The following is a 12,436-nucleotide window of genomic DNA, read 5'->3' as shown; positions in this document are numbered from 1 at the left end:
CGCTGCACCTGCTTTTCTCTCTTCATCTACCCGATGGTGGACGTGGACAGGCGGCGCTGCACCTGCTTTTCTCTCTTCATCTACCCGATGGTGGACGTGGACAGGCGGTGCTGCACCTGCTTTTCTCTCTTCATCTACCCTAGGGATCATCCTCTGTAGGTTTGGGTCTCAGTTCATTGGGCTGCCATAACAAAATGCCACAGCCTGGGCAGCTTAGGCACAACAGAAATTTATTTCTCACAGCCCTGGAGGCTAGAAGTCTCCAGGGACTTGGGTCATTCCAAGATCAGGGATGGGCAGATTCCGTGTCTGGTAAGGGCCAGCTTCCTGGTTCATAGCGCTTCTCGTGTGACCTCACGTGGTGGTTGGGGCAAATGAGCTCCCTTGGGCACCTTTCATGAGGACCTTGATTCCATTCGTGAAGCTCCACCCCCATGCCCTCATCACCTCCCAAATGCCCCACCCCCTAATACCATCACCCTGGGGGTGAGGATTTCAACACATGGGAGACACAAACACTCTGTCTGAGTGGCTGTATGTGAAAGATTTCCTTATCCTTTCCAGTGACTTCCTTTTCAAGGCACTCCAATACAAAATTATTATTATTTTTAGAGACAGGTCCTTGCTGTGTTGCCCAGGCAGGAATGCAATGACTATTCACAGGCACTATCATGCTCACTGCAGCCTCAAACTCCTCCTGGGCTCAAGTGATCCTCCAGCCTCAGCCTCCTAAGTAGCTGCGACTACAGGCACATGCAACCGTACCTAACTTTTTTTTAGAAAATTACTTTCAATGGCTAGCCAGGTGGAATTGAACATTCTTCTTCTTTTATTAGAGATCTGGGGCATCTCCAATTGATTCTCATTACAAACGATGCTGTAATGGGCACCCTTTTACTTAAACATTTTCTGCATTTGGGATTATTTTCTGGACCCGAGGACAAATACTTTTTTTTTTGTTTGTTTGTTTGAGACGGAGTTTCACTCTTGTTGCCCAGGCTGGAGTGCAATGGCACGATCTCGGCTCACCGCAACCTCTGCCTCCCAGGTTCAAGTAATTCTCCTGCCTCAGCCTCCGTAGTAGCTGGGATTATAGGCATGTGCCACCACGCCCGGCTAATTTTGTATTTTTTTTTTAGTAGAGACGGGGTTTCTCCCTGTTGGTCAGGCTGGTCTCGAACTCCCGACCTCAGGTGATCCACCCACCTCGGCCTCCCAAAGTGCTGGGATTACAGGCGTGAGCCACCGCGCCCGGCAATGACAAATACTTTCATATACGGTCCTAAGTGTTTCTCGGTACAGCAGTGACTGGCCTGGCCTTTGGCACCTCATAGCATCCTGATCAACACTCAGAATTGACTTATTTTTCATCTTTGCTGAATAAATGACACAAAAGATGACCTTGTGTTTGAGCCATGGGGAATGTGAGTCTCCATTTCCCAGAGGACTGCCATGACTTTCTACTGCAACGATCACTTCCTTAGGACGTTGACAGCATGACACTGAGGCACCCTCAGGCTTCCCAGGGCGGGCAGGGAGCAGGTGAGGGAGGGGCCTAGGCCAGCTCCGGCATCACTGGCCCAGGTGATCGTTTCAGCACCCAGACAAGGGGTGACACATTAGGCAAGCATCCCAGGGCACACAGAGAGTATGTGGCGGTCACTTCAAGCCCTGGTGTGTGCGTCTGTGCTCTCCCACCTACCGCCTGCCACCCCCAAAGCACCAACGTGCAGCTCACCCACCTACACGAGGACTCACCGAGGTGGGGCAAACATGCAAGCTTCGCGACCCACCCCAAACCTAGCACCTGCTTCTTTGGAGGTACGGCTGGGAGCCTCTGTCTGAGCCCTCTCCCAGGTGCAGGGATTCTGTGACTGCATCTGGGGCTGGGCAGGAAAAGTTCTAGAGCTGGTGAGGGTGGCCTGATGCTTCCCCATTCTGGTTTGCATGGGCTTGTCCCCCAGCAAACCCTGCCCTACTCACAACAGGTCACAGTAAAGCAATGCCTGGAACTGTGTCTTTCTCCCACCAAGTCAATGTACATGGCTATGGCACCACCCATTGGCCAAAGGCTGTTAGGGCAGGGCTGCACAGAGCCAGGCAAGAATTAGGCACAGCCTCTGGGCAGGGCAGTGCCCATCTTGGAACAAGCCAAGCACTGTCTGCAAGACATAAAAGTGGAATGAAGTCAAGTGTGTGTTGTTTGAGGCTGATCAAGTACATTACAGTATGCCATGCAGACACAGATCCAACAGACCTACAGGCGCGTGCTTTTCCAGGGCAGTGGCCTTCCACCTCCCTGCTCTGCAGCTGGTTTCTGGCAGCATCTGTGGGGCTTCTCAGTGCTGGGTACACAGAGGGGAGGAGGTCAGACAAGTCTGGGTTCTGGCTGAGGGGACGGACGAGAAGTAAATGAGACCACGCCACATGGCATCAGGTGCTCTCAAGACAGCCCAGAGATGTCAAGGTGGGGCACGACTTCAGACGAGAGGCATTTGGGCTGAGGCCTGAAAGACCAGGTGTTAGGCAGGAGGAGGTAGGGGAAGCATTGGTACCACAGGGAGAGGAAAGAGCAGCAGAGAGGAAAGAGCAGCAGAGCAGAGCGGGGAGGTGGTGGGGAGCCACCAGAACACAGGGACGCAGTGGGAGACATGAACAAAGGTCCAAAGAGGCAGGCTGCCAGGCCTTGCAGGCCAGGATGAGGGGTGGGTCCAAGGGCCTCTCAGAGGAGGCACAAAAGCAGGTTCACTCAGAGAGTGACTTGAGGCAGGAGGAAGGCAGAGCGCATCTCTTTGTACTGTCCCTTGGGACACCCCTCATGCAGAACCAGCCAGGAGCCTTCCCCACAGCGCCACGGGGACACCTGGTAATGGCTTCAAGCCTGTCCTTCATAGGGCAGAAGGCCACTGATGACCCTTAAGCTTGGTTCTCTCCCAGCTTAACATACTCAAGAAAAAAGTAGGGCCAGGTGCGGTGGCTCACGCCTGTAATCCCAGCACTTTGGGAGGCTGAGGCGGGTGGATTGCAAGATCAGGAGTTCGAGGCCAGCATGGCCAACATTGTGAAACCCTGTCTCTACTAAAAATACAAAAATTAGCCTGGTGTGGTGGCACATGCCTGTAGTCACAGCTACTCAGGAGGCTGAGGCAGGAGAATCGCTTGAACCCGGGAGGCAGAGGTTGCAGTGAGCTGAGGCCACGCCACTGCACTCCAGCCTGGGCAACAGAGCAAGATTCCATCTCAAAAAAAAAAAGAAGAAAAGTAATATCTCCCAGGCATCCACACAGGAGTCTTGCCGTGGTCCCATTTCACTATCAGGAGACCCTGTGGGAGGATTTTGTTTCACTACCTGGCAGCCTGGGAGGCTGGAGAGGTGGCTCTGTGTGTCTGATGGGCACAGATGGCAGGAGCCGGGAGCCGGGACCCAGGACGGCTCTGATTTGCTGGTGGGTGGCTGCTTCCCAGGAGCTGGCAGGGCTCTGGGCCAGGCCCAGGGAGTCCATGAAGGCTGGTGTGCTCCAAAACTTCGATACATAGACTGACAAGTATTTGCGCTCCATAGGAAGAGCTCCCAGCAGCCAGTGCCTCGGATGTGCCCCACACCTCCTGCTCCCAGGACTGCAGGAGCAGGAAAAGCCCCACCCTGCCCTGGGACAGAGCCACGAGCTCCTGATCAGCACCTGCCCGGAAGCACCCTCTGCCATGCTCTCAAAAGCAATCGGCATCACATGGCCCGTGAGGCACAGGTGCCCCAGCACACCACAGGCACTGGGTTCCTCATGGCCACACGGCTTCCAGCCAGGACAGCAGCTTCAGAGGCGGAGCCCAAAAGAACAGCTCTACTGCTTACCAGCTCTGTGACTTTGTGCAGCGACACAACCTCTCCATGTCTCAGCCTCTGTAAACACAGGCAATAAATGGTCCCAACAGGCTTCTACAGAGATTCGAGGAGATAACGAATGGGAAGAACTTGGTGCTTAGGAAACGCCCAGAAGACGCAGGGAGATGGGGATAAGGCAACTGACAAACGTGGAGTGCGTGGACCATGCCCAGCATCCAGTGAGGGCCCAGAGAGGGCGCGGTCTCATCACCGTGCCCAGCCACGGCCATCTCCTGGCTGAAGGCAGCTCTGAGGATGCAGCTGTCTGGAAAACCACCTAACTGTTCTAGGCCTCAGTCTCCCCACTTGTAAAACAAGGTTAAGAACAGTGCCTGTCTCAGCAGGTGGCTGGGAAGACTACACAGGGAGAGGAAGGGTGAGCTCGAGCACGGCCACGGGCTCATCGTAAGCACTTAGTCGGTGGAAGCTCTCCATGATGGTGACAGTGCCAGGCCCAAGTTCCCAGCATTCATCAGATAATGCCTAAGCATGCTCCATGCCTCAGTCTGGGGAAACCAAGGGCAGAAGTCCTGCCTGCCCTCGTGGGGCTACCACTGTGTACAAGGTCAGGAGTGGAGAGCAGCTGGAAGCAGGGAGGGAGCCAGGCCATCAGGCGCACGGCTGGACATCATGTTTTGTTTTTGTAGGAACAGGGTCTCACTCTGTCACCCAGGCTGGAGAGCAGTGATGTGATCTCAACTCACTGAAGCCTCGACCTCCCTGGGCTCAGGTGATCCTCCTGCCTCAGCCTCCCGAGGAGCTGAGACTACAGGCACATACCACCACACCCGGCTAATTTTCGTAGTTTTTGTAGAGACAAAGTTTCATCCTGTTGCCCAGGCTGGCCTCAAACTCCTGAGCTCAAGTGATCTGTCCATCTCGGCTTCTCAAAGTGCTGGGATTACAAGGTTTTTATGTAGAGCCCGGAAGAGGTGAGGGGAGGGCCCTGTAGATATCTAGGGGAAGCCAGTGCAAAGGCCCAAGGCAGGAATGCACCCAGCAAGTCCAAGAAGCAGCAGAAAAGCCAATGTGGCCAGAGCAGAGTTGAGAAAGAGATGCAGGAGGCGAGGTCCCAGAGCCGCGCTAGGCAGCGACAGGGACTCATGTGGACGTGCCTTTGACTCTGGGCAAAACAGGAGATCTGGAGGGCTCTGAGCAGGCAGTACTGTGCTCTGACCACATGTCCCTGGCTACTGGTGGAGAACGAGGCAGCAGGGACCAGCAGGATGACCTGTCAGGAGGGTGCTGCAGTGATCAGGTGATCGGGTGATCAGGAGAGCAGCACCATTGGACCCAAAGTGAGGGTGGGCCTGGGGAGCTGTGCTCAGATCTGGCCTTCCCGGAAGGTAAAGCAATGGGATCTGCTCCCAGAGCCTCATGAGTGTGGGAGGCAGAGAGGCTGACAGAGGCTCCAGACTCTGATCCTGAACACCTGGGGGCTGCAGAGACCATTTACCGAGGGGAGGGAGGCTGGAAGAAGCAAGCCCGGGGCACGGACAGGAGTGTCTTTTTCTGCACATCAAGGCCAAGCAGGCCAAGAAGGCATCCAGATGGGGCTGGCCAAGAGGCCCCAGAGACAGAACCTTGGGACTTCCAGCCACAGACTGGAAGGCATCACCAGGGAAGTGTGGATGGGGGGGTCCCCTGCCCCACCCAGGGCCCCAGCAAAGCCCTTCTAGGCACCGGGACTGTTCTCACCCCCACACCCTGGGGCTGCCTGGAACTCAGAGACCTCCTCCTGAGCCTAGAATTTCTGGATCACCATCCTGGGGACCAGCAGCCCAGAGGCTTCTCCAAGCCAATGTGTCAAAACTGTCCCTCCAGTAGCCCCAGATCTGGAGAAGCAAGGAGGGGCAAGTGTTCAAAGCACAGGTTCAAGGCACAGTCACAGCCCAGACCTACCAACTGCCTCCCTAGGCGGCCTCAAGCAAGTGTTCAACCTCTCTGTACCTCAGTTTCCTCATCTATGCGATTGGGATAATAAAAATAACAACAGCAGCTGGGCACAGAGGCTCACGCCTGTAATCCCAGTACTTTGTGAGGCCGATGTGGGCAGATCACTTGAAGTCAGGAGTTCGAGACCGGCCCGGCCAACATGGTGAAACCCCGTCTCTATTAAAAATACAAAAAAAGTAGCTGGGTGTGGTGGTGCACGCCTGTAATCCCAGCTACTCCGGAAGCTGAGGCAGGAGATTCACTTGAACCTGGGAGGCAGACGTTAGAGTGAGCCGGGATCGCACCATTGCACTCCAGCCTGGGTGACAGAGTGGGACTCTGTCTCAGAAAATAAAAACAAGAACAGCTGCCTCTCTGGGGTGTTGTGAGGATTCCATGAGCTAAACTTTAGCTCCTAAAGCATTTTGGAGCTTTGCAGAATGCCAAGTGCTGACCAAATGGCAGCAAAATAATTCTGTGATTATGAGTGACAGCATCACCCTCTTGGCCTTCCAAGCCCCTCCTTTACCTTTCCTTCCCATCTTGGGGATTTTTCCTTCCCCGTGTCCATCCTCTCCTGCCAGGGACCCTCACTGTCTCTCTCTGGAAGGGTGCAACAGGAATTTGGGACTTGGCCCTCACCCTTGCCCCAGGCTCTCAGGCGCAGGCCCATCCTCCCCACAGCCACCAGAGGGTGCTCTCTGAACGTGACCGAGCTGCACCGGAGCCTCGGGTCCAAGGAATCAATCCAGCCCCAGCCCAGCCATCCACCCCTCCTAAACCAGGCCCTGCCAGCAAACCCACTCCTTAACCTGTACCACGCAACATCCCCCACATCCACATCCAACCATCCACACTTACTGTGGCTTGGTTCATTCTACATATGCACACACACGCACATGCGCGCGCGCGCGCGCACACACACACACACACACACACACACACAGAGCTTCCACTCCTCCACTGGAACACACACTGCCCACTGTTCCAGGCTGAATGCATGTGCCATGCTCTGTATGACTGTGTCCCCACAAAATTCCTGTGTTGAAATCCTAACCCCCAAGGGAATGGTATAGGAGGCAGGGCCTTCGGGAGGTGATGAGGGCATGAGGACAGAGCCCTCACAAATGGAATTAGTGTCCTTGTAAAAGGGCCTGAGAGAGCCCCTCCTGCTAAGTGAGGACACACAGGAAGTGATGTGCTGTCTACGAACCAGGAAACAAACGGGCCCTCAACAGACACAGAATCTGCCGGCGCTCTGATCCTGGACTTCCAGCCTCCAGGGCTGTGAGAAACACATTTCCGCTGTTCACAAGCCAGCAGGCTGTGGTCTTAGTTCCGACAGCCCAGGCTGAAAGAGCCAGCAGCCACTTCCTGCATCTCACCAGTGTGGCTCAGAGCTCACAGCGCCTCCGCTGGCCCCTGGTCTCTGATGTGGCTTCCACTTGGCCTCTTGATAGAGTGGCATCATGCCCGTGCCCATGGTGGGGCATATGCTCCCACTCTCCAAGCTGGGGCTGAGTCCTCCTCTCTGCCTCCCTGGAGGCCACAGCAGGTGTGCTAACCGAGCCCCATAGTGCAAAGGCTGCAGCTGCGGCACCACGGCAGACGCCCTGTCCTCAGTACCCAAGGGCTGGCTTCTCCCCCACAGCTGACCTTCAGAGAAAATGTCCCCTCCCCAGAGCTGGGGATGGCTGAATGTCCTACAGCAGCCCTGAGGTTGACACTAGAGACCATGCCCCTTGTTCCCAGCTTTGGGGTCGCAGGGCCCTCCCCAGCTGCACGATTTTGGGGCAGGTGGAGAGCTGCCCCCATCGTGGGCACAGTGGTACCAGGCCAGTGAGCTTCAAAGCCAGGAAGTGGCCAAGTCGCAGAGAGCCACAGCACTTGCCATGGCCACCAGGGTTGGTCAGGGCAGAGGTGGGACCTCCCCTACGTCTGCTGTGTGGCCCCTATGTCTCAGCTCTTGGCCATTGCAATGAAGTCCACCCCACGCAGGCAGGGCATGCTTCTGATCAGGGCCAGGTGGGCAGGGGACTCGGCATGGCGGGCAGTGGTGGAGGGAGGGCCTGTCAGCTTGCTTGACGCTTCATCTCTGGTGGGTTCCCACACCTCCTGGCTGAGGCCAAAACCAAGCATAGCTCTGAGGGTCCGGTGCAGAACTGCTTGGGCCACTTCCCCCAAAGTTCCCAAGGCCCAGTGCACAAGGGGAGGGAAGGCTGCAGGCCCGGCTCCCCGGGGAACTCCTGTCCTGAACCCACACTGGTGCGGCCTCCAGGGCCCAGAGGTATGGGGCCCAGACCCTTACCCCGTTCTGGCTGTTGCAATGCCGGGTGCTGATGATGGCGCCCGCCTCCTCGATCATCTTCAGGATGGTCCCCCCATGGACATTGCCGGCCACGTTGGCGTCATCTGGCCGCATGATCCTAGGGCAGAGGAGAAGCAGGATGAGGCCTCTGGAGAGGACGCCATTCGTGCAACGGTCACAATCCAAGGAGGGGAGAAGGTCCCCAAAGGGCTCGATGGCTCCCGGAGGAAAGAGAACCTTCCCCATGTTTGGGCTTTTCCTAGGTGGTGTGTTCGTCGGCGTGCGCCGCCATCTGCCAGGCCACAGAAGGGGCCCTGAGATGCTGTTTCCATGACAGAGCAGGAGGGCAGAGGGGCACTTTCTCCCCCTGAAGCCACAGGTCCCTGGCCTGCCCTGGCAGGGAAGGGCTGATGGTAAAGACCTTTAAGCAGAGCCACAGGGCAGGAGGTGGCAACTCAGCCCTTGGGGTTCCCAGTGACCAACACAGACGGTGAAAAGCAAATTCCCAGGACCGCCACCACCCCCATCAGGAGTCCCAGAGGAACCAGGTAGCCACGGCTGTTCTGAGAACTAGACATGAGTCACAGCTTCAAGACCCCAGGCCCTGTCAGCAGGTGAGCGCCTGCCCGCTACGCGTTAGCTCCTCTGCGGGTCCTGGAGGGCAGTGTGGAGTCAGGCCCCGGACTGAGGGCAGGGAGCTCTCCTAGGTTGGAGAGAATGAAAACGCCACCTCACTTCCCCAAAGAGGAACAACTTCATCCTTGTTGTGAGCAGCTGGCAGCGTGGGAGCTCCACGAAATCTCTGGAATCCCAACAAGCCAGCTTGGCAGTCCCACCAGGGCAAGTTGCCTGGCATCTTCCCAGACAGCACCTGGCTGATGAAAGCCACCTTCACAGGCCAAGGCCTGGAGATGAGTGGCAGGCAGTGGGCACAGGTCCAGGGTACAGCACCCACCTGCGGCTTGTGCAGCCTGCCCGGCCCTGTTGGCCAGTGTGGGGGCCCCAGGAGCAGCGTCTCCCCAGGTCTGCATCTCCTCCCTGCTTCTCTAGCGGCTCCGAGGCTGAGCAAGTCACTCTCCCGAGAGCATTCCTGGCTCTGGCTCTTACTCGCTAGGTAACCTGGGCAAGCTGTCAGTACCCTCACTCCTCCATGTGCTCGTCTGTACAATGGGCACAACGACAGCACTGCCTCACGTGACTGTGGGAGACATGCAGATCGCACGCTCACCCCACGACAGCGCTGGCACATGGTACACGGTAGACAGTCCACACATTAACCAGGAGAATTTTTCCCTCTTCGTTAAGTATTTAGCCAACCTGGTCGGAAGCTCCAAGAAACCCAACCTCTGGCCACAGGATGCCACTTCTAGAGCAAATGACCACAGATGTCCTCCAGCGACCGACAGCTGCCCATCCCCAGTGTCACCCCTCCACCCTGGGTGAGAGTCTATTATGCAAACCAAGGCCACTAGGCCAGCTGGCTTCTGGCCCTGAGGTCAGGCAGGGCCCGAGGTTCCGCAGGAGGTTCAGGACAGTGGCCTGTGGAGCAGGAAGCACGGCACAACACACGGTGGCCGGGGCATCCCCAGCGCACACAAGAAGCCTCATTTGGCTTCTCGAGTGTTCACGTTAAAATATCTCTGTTTTTAAAAATTGAACTTACTCTATGAAAGGTTTTTGGGTTTTTTCATCTGAGTTACCATGTAGCCAATTATAAGTCACAAAACGATTCTATCAACCTCGTCCCTTTGTTTTCCACTTAGTAGGAAGGGCCTTCCCTGCACCAGCTGCAGGGGCAGAGAGTCCCTTTCCACACAGGCCTGTCCTGGAGGCACTAGCCAAGGCTGTGGGTAGGTGCGGAGAGCAGGGCCCAGCCCCTGGTTCTAGACACTGAGGAAACATCAGCCCAGCGTTTCCCAGGAGCACCAGAGCCGCCCTCCACAGCAGCCTGAATGACTGCTGCAGGCCTCACTTTGTCTGTGAAGTGGAGCCACACACAGCAGGTTGGCCCCCAGGAATGACACAAGGCCAGGGAGAGGAAGCGCAGGCCAAGGGCTACAGAGCAGCAGAGGAAGTGCTTTGATGCGGCAGGCACCGGAGACAGGACAGATAAGCGGGTAGCCTTTAAGACAGAAGGCCAGGGACAGTGCCTGAGGCCCAGGGAAGAGCCTAGAGACACCTGGCAACAAAGTGAGGACTCGGCACTTGGCGCTGTGCCATCAGGAGTACATGCCAGGAACTGCAGACTGCACACCAGCCGGCTGCCACAGGCCTGGCCACCTTTCTCTGGCACCTCGGGTCCTGCACCAAGGACCATCCTAACTCCCCAACTGACCACCCAGGAAGCCAGCCCCTGCCCTCAAGGTCAGATACAGCTCTCCCCCACAGGACTTGATTCCTGCCTGGGGATTGTGCTGTCACCTCCAAGGCATGAGGCCCAAAGCCCAACTCACTCACTCACCCCTTCCCCCTTGGCCCAAATCAGACACCTTCCCTCCAAGCCGGGGCAGCCAGTGAGTCCGTGAGTCCCGGCCTCCGCTGGGATTCCTTCCCAACCAGCTGCTCCGCACCTGGCCCCTCCCTCTCCCCCTTCCTACCTCCCTCATTCCTTCCAAACAGCTCAGGAGCAGCTGGGCCCAGCCAGCCTCCAGGACCCATACACAGCTCTGTCACTCTCTCAGGCCCTGCCCCATGGCCTGGCCAAGGCCAAGCATGTCCATCCCAGGACCGTGTCCACGACTGCCTCCGTCTCCAGGCAGGCAGGGGCGACAGCCAGAGGAGCCAGGGAAGCAGCTGCCTCTCACTGGAGACTTTGTTTTCCCATTTCTAATAAAGACACAGGTACCGAAAGCACTTCACGTTCCTCTTTACTATTTGTTTGTTTGTTTGTTTCTTGAGACAGGGTCTCACTCTGTCACCCAGGCTGGAGTGCAGTGGCACGATCTCGGCTCACTGCAACCTCCGTCTCCCGGGTTCAAGCGATTCCCCTGCCTCAGCCTCCTGAGTAGCTGGGATTATAAGCACGCACCACTGCGCCTGGCTGTTTTGTATTTTCACTAGAGACAGGGTTTTGCCACGTTGGCCAGGCTGTCTCGAATTCCTGACCTCAGGTGATCCGCTGTTTCGGACTCCTAAAGTGCTGGGATTACAGGCATGAGCCACTGCACCCGGCCCCTCTTTACTATTAAAAAACTGAAATCTAGGCTGGGCGCTGTGGCTACTAGACAGGCTGAGGTGGGAGGATCACTTGAGCCTGGGAAGAGGACATTGCAGTGAGCCATGATTGCGCCACCGCACTCAAGCCTGGGCAACAGAGTGAGAGGCTGTCTCAAAAGAAAAAAAGAAAATTGAAATATATTTGGCTGCCGGGCACGGTGGCTCATGTCTGTAATCCCAGCACTTCAGAAGGCCGAGGCGGGCGGATCACGAGGTCAGGAGATCGAGACCATCCTGGCGAACACGATGAAACCCCGTCTCTACTAACAAAAAAAAAAAAAAAATTAGCTGGGCGTGGTGGTGCATGCCTGTAGTCCCAGCTACTCAGGAGGCTGAGGCAGGAGAATCGAACCCAGGAGGCAGAGGTTGCGGTGAGCTGAGATTGCGCCACTGTGCTTCAGCTCAGCGACAGAGAGAGACTCCATCTCAAAAAAAAGAAAACAACCTTGCCCTTTGCTGTCCAGCAACTCAGCAGACTCTTGGTCCCTGCATACCATGCAGACTTCAGACCTCTCTTCCTTTGCAGAACGGAGCAGAAGGTGGGAGCACAGTCCTGGCACTGGCCTCTCTGGCTCTGAATCCCAGTTCTGGCACTTAGTAGCTGCAAGACCTTGGACAGATTATTTAACTTTTTTTCTGTTTGAGTTTCTTCATCCAGAAGATGGGGGTAGTGTACTTATTAGAGAGAGAGTAAGGATGAAGTGAATGTGACAAGTGCTTAGAATAGGGACTGCACATCATAAATAATATATGTTTTTTTAAAAAAAAAAAAAAAGAAAGAAAGAAATATATTTGGCTGCCAGGCGAGGTGGCTCACCTGTAATCCCAGCACTTACAGAGGCCGAGGGGGGTGCGGATCACTTGAGGTCAGGAGTTCAGGATCAGCCTGGCCAACATGGTAAAACCCCATCTCTACTAAAAATACAAAAATCAGCAGTGCGCGGTGGTGCATGCCTGTAATCCTAGCTAGTCAGGAGGCGGAGGCAGAAGAATGGCTGGAACCTGAAAGGCGGGGGTTGCAGTGAACTGAGATCACGCCCCTGTACTCCAGCCTGGGTGGCAGAGTGAGACTGTCTAAAAAAAAAAGAAAGAAAAGA

General features: G+C 56.0%; 1 protein-coding gene across 1 annotated transcript in view; it reads right to left on the bottom strand.

The window, feature by feature from the left end:
- Window positions 1-12,436, bottom strand: part of ACOT7 (acyl-CoA thioesterase 7) — a 102,141-nt gene that overhangs the window by 84,356 nt on the left and 5,349 nt on the right. Inside the window, exon 2 of the mRNA XM_023215211.2 lies at window positions 8,124-8,241. Within this exon, the coding sequence (XP_023070979.1) occupies window positions 8,124-8,241 (118 nt within the window). The remainder of the gene's footprint in view (window positions 1-8,123; window positions 8,242-12,436) is intronic.

The sequence above is a fragment of the Piliocolobus tephrosceles genome, chromosome 1, assembly GCF_002776525.5.
Source record: "Piliocolobus tephrosceles isolate RC106 chromosome 1, ASM277652v3, whole genome shotgun sequence".
NCBI lineage: Eukaryota > Metazoa > Chordata > Mammalia > Primates > Cercopithecidae > Piliocolobus > Piliocolobus tephrosceles.
Note: the sequence above shows the minus strand (reverse complement) of the source record. Positions and strands in the feature narration are given on the sequence as shown.